General features: G+C 41.3%; 1 protein-coding gene across 1 annotated transcript; it reads right to left on the bottom strand.

Annotated features, from left to right (window-relative positions):
* Nucleotides 1-2,648: 2,648 nt before the first annotated feature.
* On the bottom strand, nt 2,649-3,793 carry tnfaip8l3 (tumor necrosis factor, alpha-induced protein 8-like 3). The gene has a single exon (XM_010784278.1). It carries the CDS (start codon nt 3,723-3,725, stop codon nt 3,225-3,227), a length of 501 nt encoding a protein of 166 aa, XP_010782580.1. The 5' UTR covers nt 3,726-3,793; the 3' UTR covers nt 2,649-3,224.
* Between the last annotated feature and the right edge of the window lie 10,033 nt (nt 3,794-13,826).

Below are 13,826 nucleotides of genomic sequence, written 5' to 3'. Positions count from 1 at the left end.
TTCAAAGACTGCAGCGGTGCTTTGTGGGAGCAGGAAGCTTTGGATATCTCTCTATTTACCGTCTTTTAAACATATGGCAGAGGACTTTATTAAAGTTCAGTGATTTCCCAGACGTCCTGCGGTTATCTGGACAAACAATCCTTTGTATGGATTACACCACCTAATTTAAAAAAACACAACTCAGATTGCTATTGTTGTCATCAGGTCTGCTGTACTCGGTCCTTATCTGTAAAATATGTTTTTGTTGCATTTGAACAGCGGGTTTCAGAGAAAACAGCATTTAAAAAATAAATAAGTTGCACCTCTGTTCCTTTTTCAAAAGGGCACACGTTCACAGGGGTACATCAAACATGTGACCTGCAGCCAGTGTTCATCACACTGAGGGCCTCTCTTTCACCAGCTGACAAGATGAGGCTGGCGGGCCCCTTCTCTGATCCTTTTGGGCAGCATTGGGACGACTCATTGAGTCAACAGGCGCTCTTTCAGGCTGTGTCAGGTCTATGGTCTTGGCCTGCAAGTCTGAGAACCGAGTTTGACTTGGACAGGAACATCAATTATCTGTTACAAGGTCCCATGTCATGCGTTTTCCGGTTATTACCGCGAAGTCCCCCTTGTGTGTTTTGAAGGGTTTTATATGCATGTAAACGGCTTGCAAAGTCACATCCCTCACATACACCTAGTAGCGAAGTAAACTCTACCAAGAAAAGAGCTGTCTACTGTGCCCCCAGAACACCTCGTTGGTAGATTTCTCTTTTTCCTATTGTTTTCTTCCTGGATACAGTGACGTGCCTATACCCAAATGGACCCATTGGTCCAAATGGACCAATTCGTGGAGCCATTACATTACTTCCGCGGAGCGGCACACACTCAATCATTTCTCAGCTGCAGCTCGGCCGATTTCTCCTCCCTGAGACGGCGGGACGCGGCGAGGCTGTGAGTCGGTGTGTGAGCACACACACAAACTCCCAGACAGGCTGCGGGTGTGGGTTCGGGCTGGTTTCGGGCTGAGTTTTGCTGTGTCTCACTGTCTTGCAGACGGCCACTGGGCTCATAGGGAGGGGGGCAGGAGCTCCAACAAGCTGTGTAGGACAAGCTCTGTAGGACAGAGAGTGAATACACATACTATACAGAGATGCTGTATGAGAAACCAATGTGATTTTGGAAAATTGCACAATATAAATCTATTCCAGTATACTTCAACAATAGAATTATGATCAGTAGAAATGGCCATGACATGGGACCCTTAATGTATTTTTTCATCTTTATATTCCACAGACTTTACTCATAACAGGTCATTCTCCTGAGTACTACTCATCCTGAGGAACATAGTGTTAGAATTAGGGGTAATTTCCTCCTACTTGTCTTATGGGATGTTTTTAAATGGTCTTTGAGACTGTGTTACAAACTCGGGGCATATGAATATAAATATAAAGGTTTATTTATACCTGGCAGTTTGATTTCAGAGAAAACGTAATATTTGTTGCCAAATGTTCCAATGTGTTCAGAGCTTGACCCACACTATGGACAAAAATGAGCATATCTTGGTTCATGCTGCTTCTGTCTTTTTCTTTATTACTTACTATATAGGTGACTCACTACCCCAACATTAAAGCAATGCTAATGAGGTAAGTTCAAGTTTGAAAATGAAGTAAAGGGTGTGAACAAATTAGAGTTAAAGGACACATTAACGTTTAGTTAAATACTTACCAAGAAGAATATCTGTTTCTGAACCTATTGTATATCTAAAACTACATAATGTGATTGGCTAATAACTAATACATTATTTACCTGTGTATTAATGTGTATTTGCTGTACCAAACCAGAGTGTTCATTTCCCCTAAAGGATTACATTAACATCCAGGAGTGTGTGTGCTGTCTTCTTTTCCGGTTCTCCAATCAGAATGTAATCTACTTGTTTGCTGTTTGACAAAATGGAGAAAAGCAGGATACAAAAGAACAAAGGCCAATAGAGGTAAATACATCTTTCTTTTAAAGGTCATAACATGTAGCCTACTACTATGACCTTACAGTTCACTTGATTCACAGATGTTAGTCTAACGAAAGTGAGTGCAAATAAAGGCTAAATGGGTGGGTGGTCTTTCTGTGTTTCTCATCAAAAAGAGAGAGTCATACAACTAGACGTCTTCTCCATTGTCTGCCAAAAATAATTCAGCTGGAGTCACACCAAGCCACCAGTAATGTGTTTTCCTGCACTGGAGAGCAGAGTAGACCAGAGGGCATCAGATGAACCAGAAATGACAAATCAATGATATCCTGCCCAAGACAAATGTAGCATTGGCAAATGTATGCCTGGCGTGTGTGTGTGCCAAATGGATGGGAAAGTGGTAGCTCAATGCACCATTTGTTGCTTATTTTCCAGGTCGGATCCACCCATGCAATTTCTGTCATGGGGTTTCCTCCTAAAACATAATCACCAGAAAGTATAGTTAACTTCATTGTAGTGATACTGATGCATTTTTCTGAGAACAACTTCAGCATGGTTTTCTTTCACATGTTTTCTAACAAATGATCCCAACGAAGAAAAGTATCATCATGACTGCCGACATGGAACAAACCTATTGGTCCAATTAAAATGTTCCCCAGTTCAGTGGAGGTATTGTTGTCAGAAGAACTGCAAAATATTGTTTACAAGAAATCTTTAATAAAAGACAAGTGTTACACCCTTGTAGAGAAAATTGACACGGTCACATTACACACACGTCAAACACAGTGTTCAAGCAAATCACACGCACGCACGCACACACGCACGCACCCACACCCACACACACACACACACACACACACACACACACACACACACACACACACACACACACACACACACACACACACTGCAACTACTACTGATTATCTTCCTTATCCAACTATACCTAATGTATGTTTTTTGGCCATTGGTACAGTACACTTTTGCACATAAAGGGAATGCTCTAATGCATACAACATGACACAGGCTGTCCCAGTGTGTAGCAATGTTCCACTGAGAGGGAAGACAGTCAATACAATTCCCTCATGGAACCAGAGCAGCGGGATGTTACAGCTCGCTTCATGGAAATGGATGAAGAAGAGACAGGAAGACGAGAGCAAAGAAGGGAAGAGGAAGTGTGCGGTCATGGGTGAAAGGCAAAAGAAGGAGGCAGGAGACACCGGAAAGAGAAGGAGGCAGGAGAAGAAAGAGCGAGAGGTGAAAGATGTCGTGTGTGAGGTTAAAGCGTTCCTTCGTCGAGCAGTTTGTTGATGCCGTTGCAGATCTTCCTCAGGGAGAGTCTGTACTCCTCTCTGTCCCCGTACAGCTCGGCCAGGTACTCCCCGTGGGCAAAATGGTTGAAAACGTGATCGATGCGTGCATGTGAGCGAGCCGTCAGGTGCTGCTCCACCAGGGTGTGTAGCAGGTCCCTGCACTCCAACAAAAGCTCTGACAGAATATTCCTGTCAAAGGTGTACTCCACCTCGTAGAACGACACCGCCGTCATGGCCGCCTGGTTCATCTTCTTCTTGAAGCGATCCACTGTGTCCAGCTCGTCGGGGCTGAACTGGTGGTTGCGGTACAAGATGCCGATCTTCAGGGCGATTTTGATGACGTCCTTGATTATCTTGTGGGCCTCCTTCTTGCTCTTGGTGAACTCCCGGCTGGTCTTGTAGAGCTCGTCCAAGATCTCGCTGCTGGTGTCATCTGTCAGCATGTTGGCCACCACCATGGTCGCCATCTTGCTCAGGATCTTCTTCTGGGCCTGCAGGGCCAGGGAGCGAGAGTTGAAGCTCTCCGGTCCTGAGGGGAGAGAAAAGAGACAGGAGGGTTGGGATAAGTATTACAGGTCAGAAATCTTCACTCCAACATTACCTACTTAAAGGAACAAGGGACAACAAATTAAATAATAATGATCCTGCTGAGGTAGCTTGACATTCAGAGATACTTAGAAGCAATATCAATAGACTGCTTTGGCCACTTGGGGGCAGAAGAACTAGCCGGAAACACAACAGGGACCTTATATTACCTCAAGTTGACATGGAAAGTTTGTTCACAGACAGTTGCCTATACATAGATCATGCAAACATTAAACAACCACTTAGTTTGAAATCTTGTCCTGTTACACCGAGGAACAACCTTTGGGTCTGAGAGCTAATAGTGAAGTGCCTGCATTCTCTCCAATACATCATGGATCAACACAACTGCTAGCAAAAGTTAGTCAGATTGTATTGAAGTGTAAGAAACAAACTGTAGATGTTGTCTATTGCAATCCAAAGTAGTTTTGGCTTTCCTGAAAGAACATTTGTAATTCTTGTTCTTTTCAATTGACATTAAGTGAAATGACCCACAATGTGCTTGGTTTTTTAATGATATTAAAAGGATAAACTCAGGTATTTCTTATAAATACAGCAGACTGAACATTAGAGGAAAAATAGAGCACAGTTCACCGGTATACATGTTATTATTGCAGTATTTAACCACTGCCCTCAATTCTAAGTGTGTTTACATGTAGCAGCTGACTTCCATCTGGCAAACAGGCTTTTGTATCTGTGTTGACCCATTGTCATACAAATATGGGTTCTTCCTTTCTCCTGCTTTTACTGCGATTTCTTTGACCTTACATAAAGAACACTGTGTGCTGAAAAACCCTAATGTACTTATTTCTTTGTTATTCAGAGGACAAGTTTTTCCTGGCTTAGTTACTAAACAAGTCGTGCAGCAGTATTTAAAGTGATCTCAGTAAAAAGAAAGGCACAGCACTGGTGCAAACTGCTCTTGGGTGATGAGTTTTTTTGGCATGAACAAAGGCTCATCCTCCTTCTGTTGTAAATCCAAACATGAATGTACAGAAACAGATTCTGACTTTTGTTATTTTAAAGATGATGAACTCCACGTTTTTAAAAGTTACAGAAATAACTTAATAGTGAACACAGTCTGAACAAGTGAGAGCTGAAGAGTAGATGAAACGTTGTACAGCCACATTCAACACAGGGCGGCGTCCTTCCTGGAGCTGCCTGTGGTTTGGGTGGCTGACTATGGGAGGAATGATTATCTGCTCTGGATAACAGCTGCACACCGATAAGCGCTTTCCTGTCTCGCTTCAGACAGTCAGTTTTATGCAGCGTCCCACTGAAGTCGCAATATCATAGAGGGGAACATCAAAGACTACTTGTGTCATTATAGAACAATCCAGCAGCTTAGCATGTGTCTTTGTAAATGTGAGGAGTGGGAGGACGGAAGGGGATTTATTCAGGAGCCACCCAGCTAAAAATTACACACCAGATAACTCCTTTTGCGATTAAAGTCCAGGAAAGAGGCCTCAGTTTTTCCTGCCGTTCCCTGGGCAAATAGTCAGCCTCTTCCTCCTCCACATCACATGTATAGAGACAGACAAGGCCAGTGGGCTCAGCAGATGAGCCCAAGTTCAAAGACAGCTGCTCAGTTGTCAGTATCATTTTGATAAAAACAGACAGCTATATGACCATGCAGAATTCACTCCATCACCATAGCATCATCTGCTTGTGTGTCTATAAAATAGAAGGTTTAAAGCTGCACTACAATTGGGACAAATCCGATCCATGGCATTTCATGTGAATACACACAAGTGACATTTCATGTTTCAGTCTGAAGCCAAATGACATTTCATGCACATATAATTAGCCCACTCTGACATTTTCAATTTATATTACAAAGTGCTTTGTCTAGAGTCATTTCCCAATGCATAACATCTGATGTACTGCTAATTTGTGCAGCTTCATGAGTGGGATGATACCTGTATTTGAGAAAAATTCAAATTGCTCTGTAAGACGATGTCAAACAAGTTTTTTCAAAGCCTTCATTATGTGTAAAACAAACAAACTGAAAGGGAATAGACTCCTGTTTGTGCCATAGTTCTTGCTTTTCCTGATTTGTTTTACATTTTTTAATGTCCACTTTGTGGGGCCATAATACAGTTAAATCATGAAACTGGCACATACATACTGTACGTAAAACGTTTTTTAAAAATAACATATGAACTTAAAATGGTCAAATCTTTCACTTCGGAACAAAGTACATGTGATTTTCTGACTACCTGGCCTAGAAAGTCAGATATTCTCTGCTAGGAGAAAAATCTGTCCCTAAGCTTCTACATGCTTCACTTTCTTAACTAGCTAGTTGTCTGCCTTTTGAATCTTAGGCGAGTAGATAAAGTTGGGTCTGCTCTTCCCTTAAAGCTGCCTGATGGAAACAAGGTTGATGAGAATTGTGAGACGGAACCAAAATGAATGAGTGGAGTCCCTCAAAACCAAAAAATATGCAAAACTCTTCGGTGAATGACTGAATGAATCAACAAACACATGCAACATTCATTACAGGACAGTTGATGAGTTCCTGTTGTTTATTATTTGTTGTGCAGGAGGATGTAATATACTGTGAATAGAAAACTTACAGCACTAAGAATAGTCTTTAATAAATCTATATACATCCTCGACTGTGCAGGTAACATCAGACTTGGAGATCGTTAGGGATTAATTTTGTCTTACTTCTAGATATTTAACCTTTCTGCCTGTTGACGTTTATCACCAACCCTGAGTCTGTTATCTCCCGTAAGGAATGTGCTAATGCAGTCGTATGGTGTTAATCTCAGTTTTATGACCGGTCTACTCTCGTTCAGAGCCTAAGAGTATCTCCAGATGTTGGCGATATCTCCAGTGTTCCCATGTTTACGCACCATCCCCCAATATGTGGATTAACTCTCTGTAAACTAGTTCAAAGGTCTATCGAGAGAGAGGCTGGTCAGATTTGACATGGCAACCCACCCGTGCAGTCAGAATCTCTGGCTGCTGTGACTTGTGATGTGAATTTCTCCGGCCGATACTTGTAATAAACTATCAGTGTTTGACATCAAAGCTCCAACTCTCCTCGTGTCTCTCCTTGAGTCCTGACTCTCCATTGCTGCAGAAGTTTCCCTTACAGAGATAATAACGTGTTGCTCATCCTCACAGCCTGCTCTTCAGGAACTGTTGAAAATACCAAATTTAAATAAAAAAGCCTGTAAAATGTACCGCAGGCACCATAACAGCAATATGGTAATTTCCATGATATTTGAATAGCAGCAGCAAAACATATAACTTTGGTTATCATTGGACGGATCTGTGGCTCTGATCAACAGGCTCTCTTTGTCACTGTTAGTTCCTGTTTCTCTGAAGCAGCTCTTTGTTCCAGCGAGCGTCTGATATTCAGAAAACCAACTGGATAGACTACTGAAACCCTGGCACTCTTAAAAAGGTGACAGCTTGCTCCATAAAGCCGGCCTTGTCAGACCCTTGGTCTAGCAGACTATTTGGATTCTGATCTGTCGTTTTCTATTAGACTTCCCTTCCATGCAATGAAATAACCAATAACCATCATGGTCAATTCAAACATCAGTTACATTTCATGGTAAACAGTGTTGCATGAAATGGAGTGATTGGATCTTTTTATTTTTTTACTGTGCAGCGCTAAAAGTAGACTAATTATAATCCTGCCACCCCCACCACACAGCCTGGAGCGTGTTTTGGACGACTAGCAGGTGGCTATCAACACACTTGCCTTGACCCCTGTCTCAAATCTGTTTGCACATTTCAGAGAGGGGAAGAATGTAAGCCAAAAATGAAGGAGTCTTGGGGAAAAAAACAGTTTGGAGAATGGACACAAGTCTGCTTGAGGTGTAAGTCAGAGTGCTGGGCAAGGAGGTGGCTGATTCAGAGTCTGGAAGGAGATTTGAGCAGATACAGTAAGTGAGTGTAGATAATTAAAAAAAGAATGCACAGGGTGACACTGAGAAGTCACATTCACATACAGCCTGTCACCCAGCGGCTGAGATGAGTGACAAGCATGAGCCGGAGTGTCAGAAGAGTTAAAGTTGTCAGCGTAGAGATGGTAAGAGAAACAGACTATCCTGCTCTCTCTACTGCTCTCTCACTTTCTCCCCTGCCAGCTCAATAGTTTCTCACTTGTTGGAAGTTTTCATAAAATGAAGTGAGAATTCTACATTGTGGGAATAAGTTCCTGAAAAACAAACCAGGAGCAGAGTTTTCCGCCATCGTAGCAGCCTATCAAAGGGGTTGCGTGTTTTGGGAGTTGGTGAAGTTTACTTTTACCATCAGGATTAGTAAGGTGCTTGCTGCTCTCTGGCCGCGGTTGTTGACCAGACAGTCTCTCTTTGTCCCGACTGATGTTTTTAGAGTGCTGAGTCAACAGTTTCTGCTGCGCTGCATCAGAACATACATACAGTGTGGAAAATGGAGACCTGCCAAACCTGCCCTGCTGAAGGTGGTACCCTGCAAAAAGTGTCCATCTGGCCAGATGTTTTTCCCCATATCAGTCAGAAACACTTATTATTAGCTTGAAAAAGCTAATGCCTGATCAGAATTACCCGGCAGCTACAGTTAAATTCTGCCGTGATTAAACGCCATCATGTTCCATACCACATCAAGGATTATTTCTGAAACAGTATGGAGCTCAAATGCTTTTTCTCTTGCGGGTTTACCACAAGGTGAGTTCCTTTTTTACATAATACTCTCTCCAGTACAGGTTAGGTCTGAGTGTTAGCGATGCTTCCTAATGTAAACAAAGACCATATTACGTCCAAAACACGTCGGGCATTGTTTCTGATAGCAATGTTTCTGATAGTGCCGTGGGTCCACATTTCCGATATGATGTAATTTACGACGCAAATCTGGATCAGCTGCGTTGTACCCCTGTTTTTAGAGTTTTGGGTACAGAGGAAAAGAGAGAGGGTTTTGTTTTCTGACACTTTGTGAGTCTCCTGACACACCGGGAGACACATATTTATGTATAAAAGACATCAAAAAGTGCATTTTGCATGATAGGTCCCCTTTAAGTTATTATTGAAACATTTCAACATTTTGAAAAATATGCTTGTTAGTGTTTTGGCATAGAGGTGTAGTGTATTCACACAGTCACAGAAAAAGACTTTGGTGCTCTGTCATTATCATGTATGCAGTGCATTGAACCGTGACTGAGCTGCACTGACCTTTGTGGCCGCAACCAGCCGCTGCTTTGACCTATGCTTATACTAAAAGGTCATTTGTGTTGTCAGATTTCCAAAACTGTACAGACACAAACTGGCATCATATACAGACTGAAATGACATTCACTTTTGTGATATACACATGGCAACAAAGCTAGTTTTGTTGAAATAATTTAAAGAATCACATTGACCAACTCACAGTGCAAGAGGCTTTTTTTATACTCTGTGAATACACCTTTAGGTGAGAGGATTGATAGAAATGTTTTAGCAGTGGTGTTAAGTAAGTACATTTACTCAAGTACTTTACTTAAGTTCAATTTTGGGGTACTTTTCTTGAGTATTACAATTGTTTGCTACTTTGTACTCCACTACAATTCAAAGGTACATCTTGTACTTTTACTCCACTACATTTATTTAATACACTTGAGTTACTTTGCAGATTTGTATTAATAATGTGAAATATAATCAACACTTAAATCAGACTTTAGTTACACCTGGAGTAACATTCCCAATCTACCCTGCAGTATACAGATTTATTCAATCTAGCTGCACCTTTACCAGCTTTGATAACACTTTAATGCATCAATAATTATAATCAAAACATACAGTATCATATACATTATTCTGAAATTGCCAATCTGCATACTAAATACTTTTGGTACTTTAATTCTGATGCCAATATTTTTTTCCTTTTACTTGAGTAACATTTTTGAATGCAGGTACTTTACTTGTAACAGAATATTCCTACACTCTGATACTTCCACCTTTACTCAAGATCTGAGTACTTCTTCCACCTCTGCCCATTCGGTTAGTTAGTGGTAGTGATGACTATGTGGTATTAATATTAAACTAAAATTACCCTAAAATAAAAGTTTAAATGAAACCCTCCAGCTGACTGTAATTGTCTTTTTTTCTTACAGTTTTTGAAAATTATTCTCCACCCTGAGCTGCAAGTCATTAACTTCGCCAGCTTCTAATAACATCATTTCTGTAAACCATTCAGAGCTGCTGCAGGGCTCAACATCCTGACAGTATCATGTATCACACACACAAACACACACACACACACACACACACACACACACACACACACACACACACACACACACACACACACACACACACACACACACACACACACACACACACACACACACACACACACACACACACACACACACACACACACACACACACACACACACACACACGCTGAACGAGGAAACACAATGCTCGGTCAGTGCTCCTGGGGTTGCTAATGACAACATGCTCATGTTTAGTATTAGAAAAAACAGGCAAGACTCTCTGCCCAGGTGCATGGGATGTTTTATTTGTTTTTGCCAGATGCAAATGCATGTTCATCACACATGCTCAAATGAACTCACCTAACAGACACAGGTGTTCATTCAGAATCATCCTGTTAGGGTTGGATATTACATATTAGCACAGGATCAACATGTGACATTTGATAAGAACAGAGAAAAGGAAAACAAAACGCCTATTTACTATACCCTCGACTGCTTGGCACCTGACTCTCCTTCCTGTAAACATTATTAGTTCAAACAGCCAAACATTAAAGGTTGCTGACAGACAACCAGCTTCAGGGATGCAGGGAGGTAATGTTGAGTGACAAACAAAAAAAGCAACTGAACTCACTGGTTGCCATCATCACAATTAACCGCTGTACACTAACTGTCCATGTGCAACCTATTATTTGAATGTGTTTATAACTGAATAGCCAAAACAACCCTCTCTAAATCGTGCCAGGCTATTCTTTGCACTCTATAAATGCAGAAACAGCAATTATTTCCAGACATTTTCCTTTCCAGATATTTTATTTTATTAAGGAAAAACAGTAAAGTTATAACCCCCTTTTGCCTCCTATGTAAAAACGTCTGCAGTAGTAGCATACATTTAATAAGAAAAACACCTATAGTCGTCCAACTTGTGTACAATGTGCTCATTCTGTGGCAAAATGTCCAGGAAAGCCCTCAGTAATAAAGTGTGTCATCCATCAGTACTGCCATTTCCCAGAGTAACACAGCTTAAACAATGAATCAATGGGAAGAAAATGTCTGGGGCAAGAGAAGTAAGAGATGTAAGCATGGGTGACAGCTTGACTTCTTCTCTTTTAGCCTTGGCCTTTTTCTTTTCTTTTGCTTCCAATGAAGAGTTGCTGCAGACTCTCTCTGGCTGCATTTACAAGACTTGAGGAAAACAATGGAGCAGGTCATTCAGCAGCAGTGAAGAGGTTTTTAATAGCCTGCAGGGTCAGTGTCAGTCAAGGGGCAGTGGAGGGGAGAGAGGAGGAGAGAGGAGGAGAGGCATGGTGTGTGATGCCAGCTGGTACCAGAGCTCCACTAGCTGTGGTGTAGGCTTTGTGTTTGTTAGATCACTTCTACACACACACACACACACACACACACACACACACACACACACACACACACACACACACACACACACACACACACACACACACACACACACACACACACACACACACACACACACACACACACATACACACACACACGCACACGCACACGCACACAGGCAGACTATTAGATAGAGTGTGTGGAGATCATCACGATTCATTGCGTTCAGACACAAGGAAAGAGCTGAAAAAGTATCCTGGCGCTGAAGCCATTGGAGACTTTTTTGTCTTTTCATGTGTCTCCTCCACTTACTGGTGTATTTTTGACTCCCACTGCTCTATTTGGAAGATGACTCAAACCACCATCCCACCCCTTGCTCACTCGCTGTCTGTTGTAATGTGTGTGCGTTTTTGTTTCTGAGAGTGACTTAATAAAAAAGATTGAGAAAGATTTAACTGAGGGAAAGAAAGTATGGTATAATTTAGAGGAGTGCATTGACTTGCATTATTCATGACATGGTAAATCTGACTCGGAGCCAGTTTCCAGAGGACACTCAGTGCTTAAAGAGGTCATTCACCGTGCAATTAACAGCTGCTCAGGATGTACAGAGGCATTCCCACCTTTAAGGTTAATAAATAACTCAATTTTAATGCCTTAATGACTCTCTTTTGTGTGAAGTACAGTTACAGAGTTTAAAGTTCAGTCCCTTTTTGTAGATGTGGATCATTAGAGTGTCTGGCTGTGAGAGGAATGCACGGCTAACTTGTGCTTTTACTGGAAGAAAGTGTAATAGCAGGAAATACAGATTTATCACAAATCCCCAAGGCTTGTAAAAGGCAAACTGTGTGTAAAACATTATATGAATGAATGTGATTTTGGTGTGTTGATGTTTTTTGCCTATGTTTCATGTCTCTGCTTGAAGTTTGTATTTGTCCCTGAAGGGAAATGTGGACGAGATGAGACACAAGAGAAGCTGCATCAGCATAAAAAAAACATATGATATAAACATGAAGATAAAGCTAATAAATACTTGTCAAGGGAGAATTTTAAAGTGCAAAAACAAGTAAGGAGGTTAGGGAACAGAAACAAATGATTGTTAATATATATCTGTTGATGAAGTGTTTCATGAATTTGCTGAATTAGAGTAAGATTACCGCCAAATATGCTGCATTGATTTCTCTTGGAAGCCTCACCACCAGAGCAGGAAATCAACACAACATTAAACTTGACTTGATTAACCAGTTAGGGGGATATTTTTGACCAAAATGATCTCATTGCATAATATATTACATATTGCATTTTTTAAATTATCATATTCCTTTTTAGCTGAGCTGAGTTTATCAAAGATATGTTGGAGGTTAGAAACACTTACATATTTTTAGTTTGTCCACTATAAAAGCAATAAGAAGTTTGTGTTAAAATGTTAAAACCACTTTAGATTTGTATGATGTTTTGTATAATGCATTATTGGTCAGGTTTTATTCATAATATTTAGTTATACGCATGATAATTGTTGTTGATGCTGATGTTAAATGAATGTACAGAAGACATTCAACAAAGCATGTTGCAATAGCTGCATTTGTGTCTTCACTGAACTATGATTTATGCTTTACTATAAAGCTGTTATTAAACAGAACTGTTAAAAGGAAGGCTATATTAAGATAAAACACTTTAGGATGTGCTCTGTATTTGTCGGAATACATGGAAATGAGCAACCAAACAAGGTTTGACTCATCATTACTGGCAAATGCATAATGGGTGCAAATTACATAAACAAACCGGTTAGGAGTCAATTAAAGAAACTACATTTATGTGAGCTGCATTTATGTCTCTGTAATGAAGAGGTCTGATACACAGTAAGAGACAGTGTTCGAACCTACTAGTGTGTTTATCCTGGGACCGATCTAAGTGTCTCTATTGTGACTAACAGTCCAGGGAAAAGCACTTCAGAGCCTCTCTGAGTCAGGGATACAGATCGCTGCATGCCGAGTCTTTATTTAATGCTCCATCCCACATCTCTTTTGTTGCCTCTCTCTGTCTCTTACTCTTAATGGCCATGTCCCTGCAGAGCTGAACCAGAGAGGAGAGGCGAAATGAGGCAGTGGCAGGAGATGTCTGATTGATTTATGTGTCGCTGGCTTGATCGCCTGTCACAGGGATCGGGAGGGGGGAAAGGGTGAGAGAGAAGGATAAGCGTTTTGACCTCTAACTTAGGCTCTGGCCTTGGCTCTTTTCAAAGTCACTGCTTGTTATGAAGACCAAACAAGGGGCTGGCCCCCAGAGGAAGAGAAGTGGTATCCTCGACATCCTGTCAGGACTTCAGGGCCCTGTGAGATCCCCGCCCTTTGACCTCTCCTCTGCTGTAAAGCTAATGTCTTCACCAGCTATGGTTCACTGACCTCTTCATTATGTAGCCAGTGAAGAGCCAGGCCACAGTTAGCTGGTG

The sequence above is a fragment of the Notothenia coriiceps genome, unplaced genomic scaffold, assembly GCF_000735185.1.
Source record: "Notothenia coriiceps isolate Sejong01 unplaced genomic scaffold, NC01 NC01_scaffold00026319, whole genome shotgun sequence".
Classification (NCBI taxonomy): domain Eukaryota; kingdom Metazoa; phylum Chordata; class Actinopteri; order Perciformes; family Nototheniidae; genus Notothenia; species Notothenia coriiceps.
Note: the sequence above shows the minus strand (reverse complement) of the source record. Positions and strands in the feature narration are given on the sequence as shown.

Coding starts and splice junctions, on each gene's coding strand:
- tnfaip8l3 (XM_010784278.1), bottom strand. CDS start 3,725: ATGGCGACCATGGTGGTGGCCAACATGCTGACAGATGACACCAGCAGC.